General features: G+C 37.8%; 1 protein-coding gene across 3 annotated transcripts in view; it reads right to left on the bottom strand.

Moving 5' to 3' along the window:
• LOC122671322 (beta-glucosidase 40-like) overlaps positions 1-21383 on the bottom strand; it is a 31034-nt gene extending 9651 nt beyond the window's left edge. The window contains exons 1-13 of one of the 3 annotated variants that reach the window (XM_043868473.1): positions 21179-21379; positions 20192-20258; positions 17032-17090; positions 16834-16909; positions 15878-15949; positions 15710-15797; positions 15364-15619; positions 15066-15181; positions 14204-14427; positions 14054-14085; positions 13545-13647; positions 13333-13441; positions 12714-12937 (exon numbers count right to left, since the gene is read on the bottom strand). In XM_043868473.1, coding sequence (XP_043724408.1) covers positions 12766-12937; positions 13333-13441; positions 13545-13647; positions 14054-14085; positions 14204-14427; positions 15066-15181; positions 15364-15619; positions 15710-15797; positions 15878-15949; positions 16834-16909; positions 17032-17090; positions 20192-20258; positions 21179-21328 — 1524 coding nt within the window. In that variant the 5' untranslated portion in view covers positions 21329-21379 and the 3' untranslated portion in view covers positions 12714-12765. Of the gene's footprint in view, positions 1-901; positions 969-4779; positions 4937-12713; positions 12938-13332; positions 13442-13544; positions 13648-14053; positions 14086-14203; positions 14428-15065; positions 15182-15363; positions 15620-15709; positions 15798-15877; positions 15950-16833; positions 16910-17031; positions 17091-20191; positions 20259-21178 lie in introns of those variants that run through there. The other 2 variants (XM_043868470.1, XM_043868472.1) reach the window with 2 other exon arrangements.
• Between the last annotated feature and the right edge of the window lie 1969 nt (positions 21384-23352).

Below are 23352 nucleotides of genomic sequence, written 5' to 3'. Positions count from 1 at the left end.
GAAACGGTGGTGATAAGACAATATTCCAATAAATATAATAAGGGAGAGGGTTCTTTGAGCAAACACGGTACACTATACGTCTACAACTCATATTTGTTTTTTTAATTATTCTTTTAATAAAAAAATAAATAAAATAATACATGTGAAGATGGACAGTGTACGCCTTAGGGTGAGAGAGACTTTTCCAATATAATAATAAAAGAAGGTGATAACATTTTTGTCTAAGTAATGCTTGAACTTTTTGCATGATTTTCACCATTAGTTAGATATTGACTTACTTTAGTCTACCTATTTTTATTAACCTTCATTTATGAAATATTCTTGCGCAATCTGCCTTGTTTTGAATTCCAACATCGATCTTTCTCAAATCCAATACTTTTTCTTCTAGGTTAAGACACTTCTTATAACACCATCACCCTCTCCCCCTCCCACCCCCCCTCCCCCCACAAAAAAATGCTCTTCTTAAGATAATTTTGTGAATAAATGGTTAGAAGCACATAATATACGGAAGTAATCATTGCCGATTATGTATTGCTTGATTTATTATTATTATTATTGTTATTGTTGTTGTTGTTTTTAAAATTATAGTTATGATAAAATCTTGGTTTATTTAATCATCAGAGACTCCCAAACACACGGATTATCTATAAAATAAATAAAAATAGATAATTGAAGGTTTGTTATTCAACAATAACATGACTTATATGCCAGTGTCAATCAACATGACAACATATTGAGAAATTCACTCTATAGCTATATCCATCAGGATAAGAATGATTGTGATGTAAATAAAAAAAAAGTTGAATTGAAAAATGAATTATTGATTGAGGATTGGATTTCTTTTTTAATAAAATGTTTTAAATGATAATGGGTTGTAACACCACACAATAAGAAACATTACCGAATGAGTGAGCATAGGTATCCCACACTGTTGGTCCCCTTCCATCCTCTTTCACGGCTCCTTCATACTGCAAAAGTGAAAAATATATATATATATATATATATTTTTGTAAGCAAAAGTTACCACAAACAAGTACTCAAAAGAGGTTAAAAAAATTTATTTTACTTGGTGGTTAATACACTTGGCAAATCTCGATTGCTCGTAGGGCTATCGTCGGATCTGATTTTGATTTGTATTACATCTGAATTTGTTGCTTGTGGTCTTTGGATCCGGCCCGGCTAATCACATATACATATACTTATATGATATTATTTATATTGACATACGTACGTAATACTTTAATTTGTCAGTTTATAATCTCTTTGAGACATTTATATATTAGTTGGTGTAACATATTTTTTAAGGGTAAAGGTTGGGGTGCTAGGGTGCCCAACATGTGTCATTCTCTTTCCTTTCTCTTTGAAAAAGACCCCCTTGCCCTCCTGTGTCTGGTCTTATGATTGGTGCGTGGTGAATGAGAATGAATCCATTCACTACGGACTGAAGGATGGGTGAGAGAGAGTATCACATGGGTATTTTGAGATTTATATCAAAACCTTATAGGGATTTATGACCCTAGGATGGAGTGGTTAGCCTTCACCACGTGGTGAAGGAAATTTTTCTAAAAAAGAAAATGCAATAAAGATTAGATGGTTATTAACACTTCAGGTGGTCTCATTTTTAAGCATTACCTTGGGAATTGGGTCTCAAATATGTTTCCAAGGATAACCTACGGATACCTCATAAGAAGGGGTATGCATGGACCCGGCTTTTTAGTCCAAATTTTGGGCTGGGTCAGGCCAACTTTGGGCCACCCTGACCCAATGTCCACCCTTACTAGTAGACAATGACTACCAAAGAAGGATGAGAAGTGAGAACCATTGTTGTATGTCACGATCCTGCTGTCCCACTCGAGAGTAATGAACTCTGGTGGGTATTCTACATTGGAGAATAATGAACTCTGGTGTAGACTAATATAATCCTGGGCACCCTCACCTACCGAACCGATTTTGTGGGCTGAGAACCAGGATCGTATCAGTGGTATCAAAGCGGGCTGCCATGTCTACGGGTCGGGGCACTGGCAGGGGCGACCTATGGAAAGGGCTACCTAGTGCTTGAGGGGTCCGGAGTGAAAGCCGCCATGGAGTGGGCCGTCGGAGACTTCGATCTGGAAGGGTGGTGGAATGTTACGATCCTGCTGTCCCACTCGAGAGTAATGAACTCTGGTGGATATTCCACATCGGAGAGTAATAAACTCTGGTGTGGACTAATATAATCCTGGGCACCCTCACCTACCGAACCGATTTTGTGGGCTGAGATCCAGGATCGTATCATTGTAAAACTAGGTTTTCACTCAAGCGAGTCACTTGAGTCAAGTTAAAAGTTCATAAAACTTGGTTAAGAGTCATGAAGACTTTCCCAAGCTTAGAATGAGAATAGAGGAGAAGGAGAAAGACGACTTTATCTCTCTGTTTTTGTTACATTTGCCCTTCTCTATTTATCAGTCACTCTCAAACACTTTCAAACTACCAAACTTCCTTAATAACTAAAAGATTCTCCCACTTGAGCTGAGGACTCTTAACTAAGCTTACTTAACATCACCCAATCCAAACTAACTCCTTACAGTTACACGTAATCCTCTAAATTTCTTGGCTTATTATTCCTTTGACTATGACTTCTGCTTACATGAGAATTGGTCTTAACCACTTCAACCCTCTTTGTCGCTTCTATGGTCATATCAGAGTCATTGCAAAAACCGTCTGAGTTACGTTATTTACAGTGAATGAAAGAGATATTCCGAGGTAAAGAAATTTGGACTCCTCTTCCATTTGCTTTTGTTGGGGATTCTAATGGATTTCATCTTCTAAACTCAGGTCTGTGACCACTCGATGTTTCTTGGGATTTGATTAGATTCAGGTGAAAGAATTCTAGGATAGGCGGTTGCCTCTCACATATATGGGCATCTGCATGCACTGTCAGAATAGGATGAAAGTTTTTCAAATAGCATATTTTCATGATATTAAAGCATGTGCTACCTCGAGATCACACAAATGCCTTCTTCGCAACGAGTTACCCCAAAATAAAAAAAATCATCGAAATACGACAGCGGAGCGCAAAGTTAATGCCTCCAAAAGTTATTATATGAACCGATCTCAATGTCATGATTGATCCAAAATCGAAGAAACCACCCAAAAAATAAATTAAAAATAAAGAAATTGACCAAACCTGGATCAATTTGGATCCTCTACTGTAGAGCTGCTTGGCAGGGCCGTGCTGCCCAAACACTGCTAGGCGCACAATGACCGTCTCACCCTTGTCTGAATGTTTTGTCCAAATGAGGTTAAGGCGGTCATTGCGAACCTCACCGTGTCTGGACAGCACGATCCTATCGGGCAGCTCGGCAATAGAGGATCTGGATCCAACCTAGACCGACCAGATCCGACGTTGGGGGCTCAGAATCTAGACGATTTGAAAACGACTATTTAAAATAAATAAATAAAAGTTATCCAAATGAATTAAAGTTCATCAACATATTTTCTATTCACAAAACGAGAGTGATGGATGGTTCGTGATTCCTAATAAAACCTAACGACTATCGATCTTTGCTTCACGTCTTCGCAATGATTTTTACAAATGATAAACATCTCCGTTATATATAATATTTATTCAAACCTATTACTCCCTACTACTACAATTACTACTAATTAAACATTTCATTGATGGCCAAACCAACACGGCTCATCATTGATGATTATTTCTATCCATTTCCCAGTTTCATTAATATCCAAAAGACTAGGGCTCGACACAAACTTTGCATGCACGCAACCTTCATATTGCATGAAACCATATAGTACTAATGCCTCACGTATTAAAAAAAAGGCTATTCCCAGTGCACAAGGCTCCCGTGTGTAGCAAGGTCTAGGAAGGATCAAATGTTCGCAACTTCACCCCTGTTTTCAAAGAGACTGTTTCCACGACTTGAACCCATGACCAAGCGTTCAGCAAGTGAGCCCTTGACCAAACGCGCCAAGTACACAATTCAGATCTTCTGTGATACGCTACCCGTAGAGGCCTGAGCGGCACAAACACAAGGTGCAGCACAATAACCGCCTTACCCGAGAGGGGTTAAGGCGGTCATTGCTCTGTGCCCTTGTGTCTGCGCCTACAAACAGCGCGCCACAGAAGATCTGGATCGCTCACGTATTAATTCGTCTCAAAAAAAGGAGAAATAATTTTTACCAAAAAAAAGGAGGAGAAATAATGATACACAAAGTTACGTTAGGGATGTAATTTTTTAAAATTTATCCTCTCAAGTGTAGTGCACCACAAACGGTTGGATTTTTATGTGTGGTGCACTGGGCACACTTTAGAGGATGAAAATCCATAATTTTTATGATTTCTAATGCTTTCCTCCCCATTTTCAGCTGTATAGCCACCCAGATGGAATCCACTCACTCATAGATTGAGGAAGCTTAGATTCTCGTATGAGAAACATTGTTGTAAGGCCTTAGCCACCCAGATGGAATCCACTCACTCTTTTGGATTCTATTTGTGCCACCAAGGCCGTTTGAGAATAGTTCTTGTACAAGAACCTGAGCCCGCCTCTATTGATTGGAAAAGAAAAGAAGAAATATGCTATGCACTTGATCGATACATCAAAAACTCCAAAATCAAACTCTTTAACCTATCTCATAATGGGCTAGTCCAATATAACACTAAGATCAAACCACATTAGACACATGACAACACAAAATAAGAAGAATAAAAAACACACATTAAAGCAAAGGAAGAATGAATTTGTGTGGTATATACTGAGATGGAAAGCTGAAACTTATTACCTGGTAAGCTGAAGAAGCGGTCCCAAAAACAAAACCATCAGGAAAACTTTTCCTGCTAATTTCTGGAACCTGTGAAGTGGTTGTCTGGAACCCAAAAGCCACGAGAAGTACTACTAAAGCACATATAAAGATATTTCTCTTTGACATGTCTTCTTCAAATGCTGTGATGAAATGGGTCGTTGATGAAGAAAATGAAGGTGGTGAGAGGGTGTTGGTGGTGGTGGCGACCGGCAGCGGAGGTGCTGAGAGTCGACCAAGCCCAGTAATCTGAATGGTTTTTTTTATTTCCTACATTCAGATTTATATATGCGGTGAGGTTTCGTCTGGAGTGTCGGTTGCGTCTCTTCCCGGATTTTTCTCCTCTCCATTTCCCATCTGTTATTTTTTATTATTTTCATCTGCCTGTGTGACACGTGGCACAATAAAATCCAACGGTTATAATTGAAACCTTTAGTTTTATCTAAAAGTTAACCCTTTTTACACCAACTCACTAGAGATTTTACTTATAACTGTTGGATTTTATTGTGCCACGTGTTGCACAGCCATGGTGGAAATAATAAGATACAACAGACGGGGAAATAGAGAAGAGAAGAATCCGTCACATCCCAGTTCCCATCGGTTGTTTCGGAAGTGTCGGTGGGGTTGTTCTTGTTCTCACTCAATCCCCTTAATATTGACCGATATTATATGTTTCTCCTTGTCCAATTTCTCGGTTACAACTATAAAGACCAATTTCTCATGCTTCAACCGGTTTAAGTTGGGTTAGAACATTAACTCGGTAAGGATGAAGAATATGATCGATTGCTTACCTATGGACCTATACATATGGACTCTAAACTCCAATGCCATGAGAACACGTGTAAAAGGGTCGAACCAGGGAGCGTTCCAGAGAATAAGGATTCATAACCCGGTTGAGCCCCCAGTCATAGTCTCACGTCTGAAGTATGCGCAAGGAACTTAACATGTGATCTATCAAAGGCACAATCATTGACAATACTAAAAAATTTGGTTAATTGTTCCCGCTTGGATCTCCCGCCTCACTTGAAGAATATGCAATTCTAAAGAGAGGAAATGGAATGAACACAACGTCTTATAAAAGGGATGAAGAGAAAAAGAGAGATAAGATCTTTATGACTATTCCATTGGCTGAGACCTAAAGGCTCTAGAACCAAACTTCCCATCTTCGGCCCTGTTAATTGTAGTATTGTTCTGAGATCTAACTTAGGCATTGAAGAATCCTCCCCTGGAACCCATTCCGGGGTAGTCACCTGCTCTACCTCTTGGTTCTATTGTGTGCAGGATCGGATCAGATCGTAGAAGGAAGATCTCGACAGCAAGAGGACCCAACACCAAGATTCTTCTTCTTTCTTTATTTTAACTTTGGTTCTGGTTGGCTTTGGTTTGTGGTTTATTTGGTTTGAGTTCACAGTTTGCAATTGAAGGTCTTTGACTTACTCCGGCTCATAATGGTTTAAGCCTCAGTTCTTGATGAATTGATTGAGAATCATTTGTGTTTGCTTAATTCTCGTTGAGTTCGAAAAGTTTAAGATTAGAGAATAAAAAGGTTCAAAAAAACAAAAGTGTCACCACCTCATCTATAATCTAATATTGTCAAGACCAAGTCATTCTAATATAACTTTTTGTATAAGAAACGCAAAACCAAAATATGTAATATGTAAAATATATATTATATGGTTCTTTAGACAGGGCCAAACTTTAACCACCAGTCATGATATCTATGAAGTCAGATCAGCCCTTCTATCTTTGAACATTTGTTGTATCCTCCTGTCAATAGGTGGAGGATATATATAACCATAAGCCAAGGTTATGGAATAAAATGAAATTCAGCGGAAAAAGCAGTGTTTCCAAGGTGTCTACTTGGTCATCTTGCATGTTTACCCAAAAAAAAACTTGGTCATCTTGAAAGATTCCGACTCCATATAATATATATATGACTCCATACCTGGGAAAAAGCAGTGTTTCCAAGGGGACTGCTTAGTCCTCGCTTTCTCTTTCATTTAATTTTTCTTCGTCTTATTTCTAAAAGTTCTTTAAATTAAAGGTATAAAATGGTTTTAAAAATAATTTGAAAGAAACATATCATCATGTCAGTATTAAAATTTGTTATTGTCTTGCACAGTCTTCTAGTATATATGTGAAATAATAGGATTTGCCCTTATTGGGGGTTGAGCGGTAGTTTCACGCAGTCTTGTGTCTAAATGCAAGAACATTAACACATGATAAGTTAATGTTCTTTTTTCCTAGGGCTGTCAATCGATCGGTCCAGGCCGATTTCGATTGGGTTTAATCAGTCCCCCTTACTTTAGGATCCCGCACCATGACCAGCCCGTTTAAGTAATCGGTCCTCATAGGCTAGGCATGGTCCTATTTATAAACAGTCGGTTATGTATCGATCTATAATCATGCTCATACTAAACGGCCTAAACATGCCTATGAATGGGCTCATACTAAATAGGCTACAATCGGGCCATGCAAGTTTGGTCTATATAGCTCCTAACGAAATTCAATTCTTCGAGATGAAACAAGAACTTATTGGAGAGAATGTTCATCAATGGATTAACTGCTAAATAAGTAAATCTCAATGCATTTGGAGCTAAATGGGTCTCAATCTCAACAGACATATATATGATGGCATTTCGAACAATATAAATGGCCTCGATTGTGTGCTTCATTTATTTTTGGCCCATCAATTTCCTAGTGCATTAATATTTAATTATTAATATAATTTTATGTTTTTACTCAGCCCATACTCCTTTATATCTTATGTAATGTTAGAAGATTTTTACCAAAAAAATGCTAGAAGATAAATTAATCAAGGAGATTAAGAGAAGGTATTTGGGATAAAATAGAAAATTTAAGGGATAATTAGGGTAAAACAAATGGTTCATAAATGTGTCGAGCTTGGTCTGACGCCTGTCGGGCCTTAGCCCAACAGGTTTAGCTAAAGTATCAAGCCAGTTTCGAGCTTTTATCGATCGGGATAGGTCGGTCCTACCGATATGGGCTTAGAATTGACATCCATATATATATGGACTCTATCCGAAAGCATGGCTCCTACGTCCAGACACATGATGGAGAGAAATTATCGTCGTACCCCAATGAAAGACAGAAATCCCACCCTTGTTGATGTTTCCTCGTGGGTTCCCATTAATGCTCCCGGACAGAAAACTCTTCCCCTATATGTGTGTGTGTGTGTGTGTGTGTGTAATATATGGATTCTGTCCGGAAGCATGGTTCCTACGTCCAGACACATGATGGAGCAAAATTATCGTCGTACCCCAATGGAAGACAAAAATCCCACCCTTGTTGATGCTTCCTCGTGGGTTCCCTGTGTGTCCACTAGTCATTAAATCCATGAAGTCAAACCAATTCTTCTTTGACTTTCTGTTGTATCCGTCTATTAATCTAGTATGCCAGTATGTATTGTGTTTAGCAACTCTTTCGTTCACAATCAAACACCATGAATCTAGTACACCGATATATAGTCAGATAAATATTTCAACCATTGACGCACTAAAACCTAACTACGATGTATAACCGATACGACAAAGACCTCTGAACTCAAGGAACCAATTAAATTTTATGAATGAGAATCTTGTTTCTAATCAATTGACAATGGCACATGCAAGATTCTCGTGTGATCCAATACCATGCACAAACCATATGTGCACTCACACTTGTGTCTTGGAATCATCATTCCGAAGAACACATGATGTGACGACCAAATGTATAAGATGTTCAGTCTTATCCCTAGTCAAGTACAAATTTAGGTGAAAACCCAAAGACAACCATAGCCTGTTAATGATCTTGCAAATTAAAGAAATTAATATTCATAAAAAATTCCAATTTTGTTGGTCACATATCCAACACATAGAAGTTGGAATTAAGATTATTTTTTGTAACACACTGTCATTCTTAGCTCTTTATAGCATTATTTATGCTTCAAATAAAGATGAGAAGCTACTCAAAGGTATTTATTCTATATAGGCAAATTCAAAACAATAGCATCTACTACAACTTCCTCATGTTCTTCACCTCCCCCTTTTACAAGTGCATGTTATACAGACACTATAATAGAGAACTACGAAGAAGAAAAAGCGCTTATTTTGTCATCCTATTCCACTTTCACTTCTACTTCTTCTACTCTCTCACAAGCTGGTTTATTTTCTTCAACATTTATCTCTTTTTTTTGGCTTTTCTAATCTTCGAGAGCTTCAGCTGAAGACCCAATTTCCAATATTTGTTCTTCCGTATGCTCCACACATGGCTCCTCATGTTGGTTTTGCTTCTCCAACTCCTCTTTAATTTACTACTCTCTTTGAAATCTCTCTCCACTTTTTTCCCCTTCATCTGTTTCTGCTGGTGGGTTTCCTCTCTGCCTGAACCCACATAGCTTCCCCTTACCGATACTATTGCAGAAATTGCAACTTAGATCAAAGATAATACATCTTTGACCCATCATCACCAAATCTCGTACAACTTCCCCTGGTCTTATGGTGTTTATATTTTACATTGTTATCAATAGGATTGATGGGTTGGAGTTGGGGCCGACATCGACATTGGTGAGGAACTCATTGCGTTATCGATGGAAAGGATGGAGATGGTAGGGAGGAAGGGGGAGACATGGTTCTGAACCAAAGTGGCATGGCATAATGGTCGGAGCTAAGATTGGAGAAGTGAACCATGCCCTTTGTCAAGAATGAGCCCAGCTTAGAATGCGGAATGGGATTTTGATTTTATTGCATTCTAGAACGAGGCATGTTCTTGATCCCATTATGAGAATGTGTACCAAATAATGTTGTTGGCACTCCAAAAGTTGTTGAATCCTTATCCAAAGAATGTTGTTCTAGAGCTACTACCTTGTTTGTTACTGTTGTTATGGATGCTCTTAAGGCGTTCTCTGATATGTCGAGACTAGTTATTAATCCTTACAAGTCCCTGATTTTCATTACTGGAGTTTCTGATGATGCTAAAGAGCAGCTCATAGATCTTATGAGGTATGATTATGGTCATCTTCCTATCTCCTACTTGGGCCTTTCTCTTATCCCTCTAAGCTCTCGGCCCACCATTGCTTCTCGATTCTGGATAGGCTCAAAAAAGGCTCCAACTATGGAAAAGTATGTTACTCTCCTTTGCTGGTAGGCTGGAGCTTGTTAGAGCAGTTATGCAGGCTTCTTATCTTTATTGGACAGGGTTCTTTGGGTTACCTTGCTCAATCATCTAAAGAATTGAGTCCCTTATGAGTGCATTTTTTTGGAAGGAGAGTGACAACAATAAATTCTTGCACACCATTAACTAGGCTTTGGCATTCTTCTTAAGAAGGAAGGAGGGCTTGGCTTGAAGAGGGCGAAAGGTGTCAATTTGGCAGACCTTTTGAAGTTGTTATGGAAGATTGTTATTAGGAAAGAGAGTCTATGGGTTCATTGGATCCACTCTAGATAGCTCAAAGCAGATTCTATTTGGATAGTTGCTTGTTAGTTTGATGCAGCTTGGACTTGGAGGAAGCTTTTTAAGATCAATCCATTAGCTTTGGAGGTTATTAAGAGTCATATTGATGATGGTGCTAATGGTTTGATAATTGGCACCACATTGGAGTTTTCTATCTTTCGATGATCGGATCAAGTATGATGCTGGATCATATAGGATGTCCTTAATTTCTTCAATTCTTTCCAATGGTCTATGGACCAAGTCCTCATGCTTACTTTGATCTTATTTAGGTTTGGTCCATGTTACAGTCGGTTTCTAGAATTCATTCTGGTTGTGGTGATGTTGTCTAGTGGACGTCCTCTTCTTCCAATTGCTTTTCCTCGGCACTTGCATGGGACTTGGTTCGTTCTAAGTATATATCCATGTGTCCCCTAGTGGAGGGTAGTGTGGTTCAAGCATTATATTTCTAGGTATAATTATCTGGCGTGCCTTGACCCGCACTCTCCCCACCCAAGGATCTCTTCTTCAAAGGAACTTTAGAATCCAAAATTGTTGTCTTTGTTGTAATTCCATGGAAGACATTGATCATCTTTTTTTTTTTTTTTTTTTTCCGGTTGCATTTTTTCAAGGAAGGCTTGGCAAGGGGTGTTTCAGAAGCGTTGACCTCATTCTAGGCCCTCCTTTCCATTTGATGTTGAATGGAGATGGATCCAGAAGAGTTCAAAGCGGATTCAATTTGTAATCTTGTGGTTAGGATGGCCTTTTGTGCCACTATCCATCACATATGGTGGGAAAGAAACAAGCGTAGGTGGACTCCCTCTTCTCGTACTTGGGATCAAATTTGGAGCTCCATCGATTTTGAGATTAAATCAAAGGTCAACCATCTTCAGTCCTCTTGCCCAAACAATGAGATAAATAGTCATATTGTTTCTTCATGGGGTTTATATGTTCAATTAGTGTAATCTGCTTCTAGCAATGTTTTCTTTGGTGAGATATTCTTCCCTGGTTGACTCCTTTTGGGTAGTCCTTGTTGCATATAGGTTGTCATTGTTGGGAACCAAGTGCAGATTACTGATAAGGTGGCCCGTTCTGAGGTTATTTAGCACTTCACAGGCTTCGTATGATTGTACATGTGTTCGGGCAATTCTGACTGTGTTCAAGGGCAATTTGGTAATTTGGTGCAACTTATAATCTAGTGACAATCATTTGAGCCTTCTTTTATTGTTGGAGGAGAGAGAAAATGAAGGTGGATCCCATAGTGCCACGTGGGATGTCAACATGGTAGGTGACGTGACGATCCTTGGTGGCTAATAGATCATATACAACTGACAGGAGACACTTTGAATTTCATGAGTTGTCCATCTCAGTGTGTCACCAACATACAACTCCATTTAGATTAATTCCAAAAGCCACAATCCCATTGGTCCTCTGAGCCATCGGATCTCCTCTTGAGGTGAGCCACATATCAAAATTCTCAAAAAATTGAGAACTTCAACTCTGTAACATTAGAAGATAGAGAAGAAAAGGGGAAAAGTGAGTGAGTTGTGTTGAAGAAAGATAAAAAGAGGAAAAAGAGTATTGTGTTCTCCCTCATTGCAGTGCACACTTGAAAACTCCAGTCTTTTCATCAAGGCTAGAGTTGATAATTCCAACGGGCTTCAACACATCCCAGGGACATCACAGACAAAGTGTTGTAAGGTTTCTCATATCCTGTTTATTTCAATAACTGTCTGTGTCCTGTATTACTGCTAGTATTAGATGTTGCTTGTTGGTATCCTAAACTAGTCTGAGCTTAACTATAGGGCGTTGTTATAAGCCCAAATCTTTATCTATATTGTAAGAGGAATTCATTGGGTGCTAACCCTGTATTGGCATTTTTAATATCCTCTCAGTTCTATGTTAAGTAAACCTGGGTGTGGGTGTTCCTAGCTATGGGAGCAACAAAAGTAGCGTATTGAAAAAATACAAAGCCCAAGTGGAATTCCTCTGTGAATGTAGGCAACTTGCTGAACCACATACATCTTGTGTTGTGGGTGTAAATGTTTGTATTGTGCTTACTTCAAAATTGCAAGTGTATGTGTGGGTTGCAGGATGGGTGCACACACCTGGTAAAGCCTTCGACAGTCAGGTCTGGGTGTGTACATGCATGATTGTGTGATCATCAATGAGGTCCCCACATTGCATACCAGTTTCAATGTGAAAAAAAATTTGAAGGATTTTCAGTCACTAATTCACCCCCTCCTCAGTAACAACCATTAAACAACAATCTCATATATATATATCTTTCTCTCTTTAATTCATCTTCATTCACCAAAAAAAAAAAAGAGAAGATAAAGGAATGCATATCAAATATAGCTTAATTTTTTTTATTTATTGTGAATCCAAAAATTCGAACCTTGAGTACTGAAGATTAAGTGCAATGGGGCCCCAAAAACCCGAGCCCAAACAACAAGAATAGTCTGTACAACGTGTACCAATTTTTCTTTAATCACTGAATAATTATTGGGTTTCCATTGCAAATTCAGTATGATTGGAATCTTAAGAAGTCAAGAAATTTTTAAACCACTGAACAGAATCTTTGGGGTATCGCTTGAGATTGTCTTTGTAGTCCACAAAGAAAAGACCAAACCTTGATGTGTAGCCTGCAGCCCATTCCCAGTTATCCAGTAGAGACCATACAAAATACCCTTTCACATTACACCCATCTTCTCTGCATTAATCAGAAACACAGAGGATATTAGCTTCTTCTCCCTACATTTGAGTTCAGATTTTACTGGTTTAAGGTAGGGATGTAAACAGATCGGATTCAACTCGGATAGTGCTATATCTGCATCCGCATCCAATTAGCTTTCGGACGGATTCGGATAGTGCTAAATGGATACGAACACGGATACAAATTGGATATTTTATCCGTTTACATGTAAATATAGCTTTTCGGATAGCTATAGCCTATCCGTATCCGTATCCGTTTAACTTTTGGACGGATTTGGATAGTGCTAAACGGATACGGACACGAATACGGAAACGGATTTCGGCTATTCATTTACATCCCTAGTTTTAGGTTAAAAATTGGGTTGGGTTCTTTTGAAATATAGAAATACATACTTGATAGAAGCTAGCAAGTTTGAAAGGTAGCCACTGTGATACTCTATCCTTTTGTTATCCTTTAGAGCATCTTTAATGGAGATTAATGGGTTGTTGGAGTCATCCATCCCTGTCAGACAACAAGAGCAGATTTAGAAAGGAAAAATTTTAATCATCTTATCTAAAAGTAATGGTGACAAACTATCAATTCTTTTTTTTTAGAAGAGGATTACCATTTTCAGTGGTAATTACTGGAGGATTCCCATACTTCTGCTTAATGTAATTCATCAAACTTCTCATCCCTTGGGGAAAAAAGTATAACCATATTGAAGATGCCTACAATGCAACATACAATCATAATTAATAATAATAATTAATAAAGGATCGGCATTCTCGGTGGGGGAGCGTGGGGGCCAATGAGAGCACACACTTTAGTATCATGGGGGTGGAATTTCCCCCTTTCATGGGAGTGTTAGTTTTTTTTTCTTTTCACCTTAACTCTTTTTGGGATCATGATCTTTCATAGAAGATCAGCACTCATCCTAGCACATTATTTAAGCAGTTGGGTCAAATGACTTCTGAATAGACAGATCTATTTTGAAACCCTTTCTCACGAGGCAATCATTTTGCCCCCTTTGTATCTTGGTATGGCCGGTATACTCCCCCAGAGAGAACTTTTTTCTTCATTAATAAAATAAAATAAATTCTTTGAAATTTCAATATTAATTCTCTTTTGGATTACCCTCTCTCCTATTGCTTTCCCAGATTTGAATGCTGAAAAAAAAAAAACAAAAATGAATTATTGTTAGCTTGAACTAATTAATAAAAACAAAATGAACACAAAAAAGAAGAAAGTAATATAACAACAAAGATGGGGGAGAAATTAACATACGAAGTGTATCTGCACCAGAATCTGCCAGAGTGTCATTAAACAAAACACCAATTATATTGGTGGAATTAGTCTTTGCATAATATGTTGTGTAGTGATTAATGCCAACAAAGTCCAAAGATCCTTTAACCAAAGCAGCCTCAGCTTTGGAAAATATTGGTAACCTACTTCCTACTCTGCTTCTCATTGAGCTTGGATAATCCCCCAAAAACAAGGGATCCATGAACCTGTAATTAACAAATTAAAGTGAATTAAATATATATTAAACCAGTTATCAAGGGTTTCAATTTAGAACCGAACCGGCCGTTTAAAACCGAATCAAAACGAACCGAAGTAAATCGGTTCGATTTTGATTTCTAAAGCTGGAATATTTTCTAGGTTGTTTCGGTTTTGGTTTCATGCCTAAAATCATTAAACCGAATCAAATTACATATTTTAGATCGAATAAGGAACCGTATAAAATTATATTATTTTTTAATATTTTAATCAAATAAGGATGATAAATTCTTTTCCATTGTGGTGTTTGAGAAAAGTTTGGTGGACAATTGTCCTAACAAATAAGGGTTTTTTTTATTGGTAAAGATGTAAAAAAGTTGGCCAAAACATTTAAAATAGGACCTAAAAGAATATGAAACCAAATTAAAACTCACTAAGAAGTTGAACACAAAATCGACTACAAAACAAAACCAAACCTAACTGAACTGAGTCGATTCGATTTTGGTTTTGAAAATGTATTCCTATTCTCGGTTCGGTTTGGTTTCTATATTTTGTTCTTAAACTAAACCGAAACCAAACCGATTGACACCCATAATTACCAGTTATATTAGTAAATACTGTTTTATATAATAAAAACATATATAATTACCAGCCAAGCTGAAAATCCTGAGCTCTTTGTGTTGCTTCAATATCCTCATCATTGTTCGTCATTGGTACGAACCAGATAACATCCAACGATATCCCAAGAGAGCCATGTTGTTTCGTCTGTATGTGTCCGTTGTAACAATTTATGTTAGAGATCCAAATAACAATAAGAAGAGTATCAAGAGCTGCGCGGATATTATAATTAAGTTAACTTGTTAGGGACTTGGGTATTAATTAAAAGCTAGTCTTTAAGGAGAAGGTGCCCAAGTAACTATAAGTCTCTACAACGGGTTACTACCTACCTTGTATCTTTTCTTGTAAATGTCAGCAACAATAGCATGAGAAAGAAGAACATTGTGAGCAACTATGTAAGGCTCTGTTGCTGAATTTCCGGCTCTGCAAAATAGGTGAAGAAGTATGGAGCAGCGACCCGGTGCCTGAAGGCCTACATCATACCCTTGGATTGCAAATGTATGAGGTTCATTGAATGTGATCCAATGCTTTACATGGTCTCCGAAATTCTGAAAGCATGTCTCTGCGTAATTTGCAAAGTCTTTTCTGTATGTAAATACAACAATAAAGTTAAATTAATTTCATAATTCAATCATTTAGGAGTAACGAAAAAATAAATAGAAATTAATAATTTACATTATTTGAGGGTTGAGCCATCCATTGTAGTTGTCAGCCAAGGCTTGAGGAAGATCCCAATGATAAAGAGTAACATATGGTTCAATTCCTGCACTTAAATTTATTCCATCCTTAAGTTTTACCACAACAAATATATATTAGTAATTAGCCACACTGAATTTGCATTACCTTTTTGCAGTAAAGCGTTTATTAGATTATTGTAGTGGTCAATTCCTGCCTGATTTACTTCTCCACTGCCATCTATATAAGAGAGCAATATGATTAGGAATTTTTCTTTTTACAACAATAAAGAAAAATATTTTTGAAAAATTACACAACTCATCTGCACTATAATCTAATTACACCCCCTTTCTCGTATTTTTAAAAATTACATGAACCTACCCTACAGTTTAAAATGTATTACAAACATCCCCAGGCCGTTAGTGTGTCTCCTCCGATAAGTGGTGACGTCCGTAAGAACTAATTCATTTAATGAAAGATTATTATGTTATTACCCTCTATTCTAAAACAAGAGAAATGAGTTATCTCTAAACAATAATCGCTGAACTTCATTCCCTTTCCTACAATTCTGCCCCCGCCCTTCTTACTGGCGCAACCCATCTCCCCGCCCCAACTCATGCTCTCTCCTTGACCCTTTTCCTGTAACAAGGGTGGGGGGGGGGGTGTGTGGAGAGATGAGTTGTTCTAGCAGCAAGATTGGGGCTGGAGTTACACGAAAGAGGGTTGGGTCGGGGTTGCAAGGAAAGCATTGAGGAGGGCGAATTGAGGAAGATGATGTGGGTCTCACATTTTTTCCTAAAAAACAAATCTTTAGAAATGGTTGTCTGTTTTTATTTTGACACCTGTCATCTTCCTTTGATTTGGGATGTTTTGGTTTAAGGGTAAAGCGAATGATCTTTTTTTACACACTTGACGAAGGAGGTATGAGTGTAATTTTTGAAAACACAGGAGAGAAGAGTGTCATTAGACCATAGTTCAGGGGAGGGGGTGTAATTTTCCCAAATATTTTTAATTCTCCAAGTTTTAATGAGTTAAGTTTCAATTGCTGCAATTCCAATCTTTAAAGCAATTAATTAAGTTCAAAACGAGAGTGGGCTTGATGATGAGTAGTTAATGTTGCTTACTAGGGAAAATCCGAGACCAAGCAATTGAGAAGCGGTAGGCATCCATTCCCATGTCCTTCATAAGTTGTATATCTTCCTGCACGTTAAACACCCAATTAATATTAAGCTCCTCTCTCTACATTCCTTAGAGCCCAGAACCAATATTTTTCCAAATGAAATTGAGTTGGAGAGAGAGAGAGAGAGAGAGAGGGGACTCACGTTATAACGGTGGTATTGATCCACAGCAACATCAGCATTACTAAAATCAAGAATCTTACCTGAACCACAAAGGGAGGCCACTGATTGAGATACCTATATATATTTGACCAATGGGATGCTGACAAATAAGCAAAATGGTTTGGATGACATTCTGAACTTTTCGATTTAGGCATGGGTTTAAAATATACACCGAGGTCCAGTTGGATTGGGCTTTTCTTTTTTTGTATTTTTGGTAAGGTTGGATTGGGCTTCAGAAAACCCAAAACAGAAAAGCCCAAGTAAAAACCCAGGCGGAAAGGTTGAGCTTGGGCTGGGCATACTTTAAGAATTTTTTTTGCTTAATAATAATGGCCCCTTCCCTTCCAATTCATGGTCTGAGGAATCGGTATTGGATCGCATGAATTGGCTGATTTGTATTGGAATTGGCAGATGGCTACGAAGGCAGGATTCAATCCCAAGGCTTGGGGACAATGGTCCTTGCCAGAGTGCTAGGCTGGCACCTTCCCTTGGATGAGCTCCCATTTGGATGGCGTAGATCAATGAAGCACAGCTAAGTATGGTGTACATGCGATGGACTGAAGGATTGCTGAGTTTTAAAATCCGGATTTCCAGCTCGATCTGCGCCGTCCAAATGGGAACTCATCCATGTGGCATGCTCTGATGCTGCACCATAAGATGTCCGGCATTGGACTTAATTATTAGATTATAAACTTAAAACTGATCAAACTTGAATTGGAGATTATTTCATTGAGTTTGAGTCTTAACACGAAACAGAAATCAAAATTAAATCTAAGATGGAAACTTTTGTGATAATTATCTAACATAATTATTTATGCAACTCAAAAACATTTCAAATCAGATTATACTAAGTTTTTCCAACCATAAGATTAGGGTCATACGTATAAGTAGGGGTGCAAGTTTGGCCCTGTCGGCCTGAACCCACCCTGAGCCCGAACAGGGCTTGGGCTAAGATACCTGACCCTAAGAGCGGGTCAGGGCTGGAAATTGCTGACCCTGAATCAGGTTTGGGTCGGGCTAGGGTTGAGGCCTCGGGCTAAGCCCGGCCCAACCCAGTTATAAGTTATACTATAAATTATATATTGATATACTATATATATTATAAACTTCAAATGTCACACTTATTTTGTTATATAATATATTATAAATGAAGATAATAAGTAATAATATATTTTATTATAGTGTTATTTTATGTAAAATTGATAATTTTCTCTGTCCAATCGGTCCAGTCCATCTCTCCCTTCCCCCACTCCATGATCAGGACCAATCAAGGTCAGCCCGGCCCGACCCTGGAGGCGGGTCAGGGTTGGATTTTTCAAGCCCTTAGTCAAGGTCGGGGTGGGCCTGGGCCCAGGTAAGGAGACTCAGGGTTGGGCTGGGGTTTTAAAAAGCCCAGCCCAACCCGACCTTGTTGCAACCCTACGTGTAAGGCCATCAAGCTTATCTATTTATAGTAGTACTCATGGATTAATTTTTGGTCCAATATTAGAATTCAGATATAAAAGTAAAAACTTACTTCTTGTAATATATGGGACATAGGAGAAACAAAGGAAATTTTTTCTATATACATGGTAAGCCATACAATTGTAATAGGGCACCAATTAACATGCAATGAATCTAGAAAATAAACATTTGGGAGTAGGTTCCTTCCGATGCTCGTGTGGAGTTTCGGACGAAGGAGGGGAGTAAAAAATGGAAACCTGTCTAATAGGGGGTATTTAGGATATTTTTTAGAAGAAACTACAATTTTTTGGGTGGGGGCATGTAGTTTCAATTTTAATCAAGCATCGTGGGAAACATTAATCCTAAACTTTGTAACCGATTATCATAATACTATAATATAACTTTCTCACAAGGACAAAAGTAGTCTACATATAATAGAATGCTTTCCTTATAACATTAGAAACATTTTTCTTATAAATAAACCGAGAAGGCAGTGATATTTTCTCTACATTTTTTTGCATTTTAATTATGCTTCAACACTTTTAGATATAGAAAGAGAAATCTAAAATCAAGAGAATAGGGTCAAAGTGGGGGATGGAGGACAAAAGGCAGGAATGGCAAAAATGGGTGCTGTCCCACCCTTGTCGACTTATCTACCACGTGATACATACTTTAGGGAGAGGGTCAGGGTTCAGGGTTGAGGGTTTAGGGTTTAGGGTGGGAGTATACACAAGGCATCAACAGGAGTGAGATTTCTATTTTTCATGGGAGCGATGTGATCATTTTACATCTCTCTATGTCTAGGCGCAAAGGCCACACTGCCTTTCAAGGTTCTTCTTCCCTATAATTTATACTATGTTAGAAAATATGAAACTTACTGTCCACATCATCATTTAACGGACATTACTAATATATTTAAATTAAGGGAAAAAACACTTTGTCCAGGAGTGTACGTCTTGTGTTCATACATATGGAGCAAAATGATTGTCTCGCCCCCCATAAAATGTGCAAAATGACACCTCACTTGATGCCCACACACGCTTTCTCATTGGCTCTAATGCACGCAGGAGCCGCTCTCCCGAATAGAGAACATTTCCCCTTAAACTAATACAAGAAGTTCTAAGAATAAGCAACAATACTTGGAAAAAAAAAAAAAAAAAACTAACTAGGATCGTGACGGAAGAGAATTATCTCCTACGATTCTTTGCCCGGTACAATTCCCTAGTGCCTCTAATAAGAGGGGTTGGACCCCACGCGGGCAATGTGTTTGGGTAAGAGGTAAGGTGGTAATTTTTACCCCCTATGAGAGGAGGAATTACAGGAACTGTACCGGGCAGGGAACCACAAGGGATAAAGATCCAGAATCAGTCTGAAAACGAAGGTCGTGCTTGGAGCGTTGGTCAAGTGCTCACTTGCTGAATGCATGATCACGGGTTCAAGTCCTGGAAACAACCTCTTTGAAAACAGAGGTGATTCCCCAAACCCTGTTAAACATAGGAGCCTTGTGGAGTGGGTGCGGCCTTTCTTTTAATCAGTCTCAAAACCTTTTACCTCCCAAAAAAAAAAATCAATGTGAAACCTCCTATTTTTTGCATCACAAGCACGTGGCAAAAGTGGAACCCTTTATCGAAAAGGAGGAATGGATAACACACACTTTAGTCTTTAGCTGTATGAGCAGTAGTAGGAAATGGAAGATTACCGAATGAATGGGAAAAAGTGTCCCAAACTGTGGGTCCCCTCCCATCTTGTCTCACGGCTCCTTCGTACTGCAAAAAGCCAAAAACCACCATAAAATAACAAAAACGGTTTAGAATTCAGACAAACTCAATGAAAGCATCAAACAGTTATGGTGGCCCAACCCAGCCCATGTTTATCACCTCCAGTTTGCTGACCGGCCAAGTTCTCCAGTTCTTCTAACAAAGGGGACTGAAATGACTTCTACCCATGCCCAAACACCCTGTCGGGTGGGTCCACCATCCCCTATTAGAGGAACTGGGAACTAAACTGAGGTGATAATTTTCCCAGCCGATCCTATCCAGAGCCCAAATTCTCAGTGATTCACTCATAGTTTCACTTCACTTTATTAATGGTAAGGGAAAGGAAAGGATTAGATGGCTATCTCCATTTCTTCCCAACTAAACATAGATTCTAACCCTATATGAAATTATAATAAGCGCCAAGAGGTGATTGGTTCATTGTTTATTTGGTGACAAAATGAGAAACCGACATGAATCCTCGTAATTAACGGTAAATCTTGAGGTCGTCTGAGAGATTTTTCTAAAGAATATGGATTTAAAAAAATAAAAAATAAAAAAAAAAGAGTCAATTTTACGGAATGAAATCCGACAAATATGCATTAATGACTCTTAAATATATCTGGAATTTCCAATCGATTACACAAATGCTCCATTAATGGCCTCTGCAAAACCTCCATTTTCGCATTAATAGATTCCAAGATTCAAGTAAATACCAAGAAAGTACTCCTTGAATGTAGGTTATTTTCTGACTAATGGAAAAAAGAAAAGGAGGGAGAGGGAATAAGAGAAAACTCAGTTAAAAGCAAGAGAAAAATCCATAACCAAACAAAACCCATCTGATTTTAATTAAAACCAAGAAATTTGGAACCACTAGAATGAATGAATGAATGTGTGAGAAACAGGACAGGATGAAAAACAGAAATCCTTACCTGGAAAGCTGAAGAAGCCGTCCCAAAAACAAAACCCTCTGGAAAACTTGTCCTTCTAATCTCTGGAACCTGTGAACTAGTACTCCTCTGGAACTCAAAACCCACCAGAACTAAAACCCAAATGATGGCCTTTCTCATCATCATCATCATCGCTTATGTGTGAGGGAGAGAATATAAGAAGAGATATATAAGAGCATATAGGAGTAGTGATTTGGATAGGCTTGATTTATATAAGGAAGATGACAAAGTGACAGATCAAGAGAGAGAAGACATTGAATGATTGGATGTTTGGAAATGGGTCGTTGAGAAAAAAAAAAAAAAAACAAAAAGTGGTGTTGGTGGTGGTGGTGCCGTCGTGGTGGTGGTGGCGGTGGTGCCGTCGGTGAGAATCGAAAATAGTCAAGAATAAGGGGTTTCTTTTCACATTGTATTCATACTTGTGGATCGTCGTTACCCTTTATTTGTTGGAGTTTGGATTATTGCTTATTGATTCCGTTGCTTAATTCTTTCCTCTGGTTATTTCTTTACTCTTCCCCCTGTTTCGGTGGTGTCACGTGTCAACTATTCAATTTCTCGGTACAACTGTGAAGCCCAATTTATCGTTCTTTTCTAATTGGGTTCACCCATTTAAGGGTGTTAAACGGTTCGGTTTGATTTGGTACAAGTTTTTTTTATGTAAAACCAAAATCAAACCTTTTAATAAACAGTTTCATATGTTGATCGAAACTGGTTCAAACGGTTTTATAAGGATTTTTATTTATTTATTCAAACAGTCACTTTCCATTACATGGTTTTTAAAATTTTTTTTATTGAAATAGATGTAGGAATTCTATTCTTATATTTATTCTTAAAATAATTGTTTATTTGTACCATTACATATTTACTAATTATTTATTGTTATCACTAATGGTGTCATATCATATTACTAATATTTGTTTTAGTATAAATGGTTTATCACCGATTTATATGGTTCGGTGTACATTTTAAATCATTTAGGGCCTCTTTGGTATCACTTTTTATTTACATTTTCTCACACAAACGTTTTTACAAATGTTTTGTACAATTTATGAAATTATCCTTTCATCAAACCTCAGGGGTGGTATGTGTAAATTACCCTTTATATTTACAAAACATCAAAATAATTGAAAACACCCCCAAAATGATAATAGGCTCATTATTGTAATTTTTCATTCAAAATCTATTATTCATTCATTTTTTCGGTTTTGGTTTTTTGCCTTCTTCACCGACCACTTAAACTACATGTGGGTTTTGGTTTTTTGGGCTCTTTTTAAAAAAATTGTTATAAAAATCATTTGCATCAAACCTATTTTTCATTCTACAATCAGGTATGTTTAATAGTTATCAAACACTTTCCATTTTTTCAGCAAAAAATGGTTTTGATCGATTTATATGCCTTCTTCACCCACCACTTAAACTACATGTGGGTTTTGGTTTTTTGGGTTCTTTCTTAAACAATTGTTATAAAAATCATTTGCATCAAACCTATTTTTCATTATACAATCAGTTATATTTAGTAGTTACCAAACACTTTTTATTTTTTCAACAAAAATGATTTTCAGTAATGATTTTTCTAAATAGAAAAAAAAAAACCAAAATAAAAAGTGATACCGAATAGGCCTTTAACTAAACGGTCTCAATTTTAAAATCAAAATTGAACCATTTATTAAACGATTTTTGTTTGATTTTAACACCATTATGGATTATGGTCAAAATCTGTTTTTCATTCATTTGTTCGTTCTTTAATGAGCATGTGCTCATAAGACCCATATATGAGGGGTAAAATAGATATTTGTTCTTATTTTTAGAAAGGCAAGCCCCCTCCTCCTCTAGTCCTCTTCCTCCTTCTTCTTCTTCTTCCTGCAACCTACCGCACACCACCCCTGCCCCACCCCCACCCCACCCCCACCCCACTCTGGGAAGTTAGCCCTTTTGTGTTTGAGGGATAGCTTACTTCTGGGATTCTTTTCTGGTGGGTATTCGCAATTCTGAGTTTTTGACGAGGTAATCTTTCCTGATGGTTGTCATTGTTTTCCTAATCACCCTCTTCTCTTTATCTCTTCATCGTTTTATTTTTCTGAGATTTGATAGTTACGATTTGATGGGTTCTTCTCATTTTGCATTTTAAGGAATGGGTTGTCAATAATTTTACAGTT

This window comes from Telopea speciosissima, chromosome 8, assembly GCF_018873765.1.
Source record: "Telopea speciosissima isolate NSW1024214 ecotype Mountain lineage chromosome 8, Tspe_v1, whole genome shotgun sequence".
NCBI classification, from domain to species: domain Eukaryota; kingdom Viridiplantae; phylum Streptophyta; class Magnoliopsida; order Proteales; family Proteaceae; genus Telopea; species Telopea speciosissima.
Note: the sequence above shows the minus strand (reverse complement) of the source record. Positions and strands in the feature narration are given on the sequence as shown.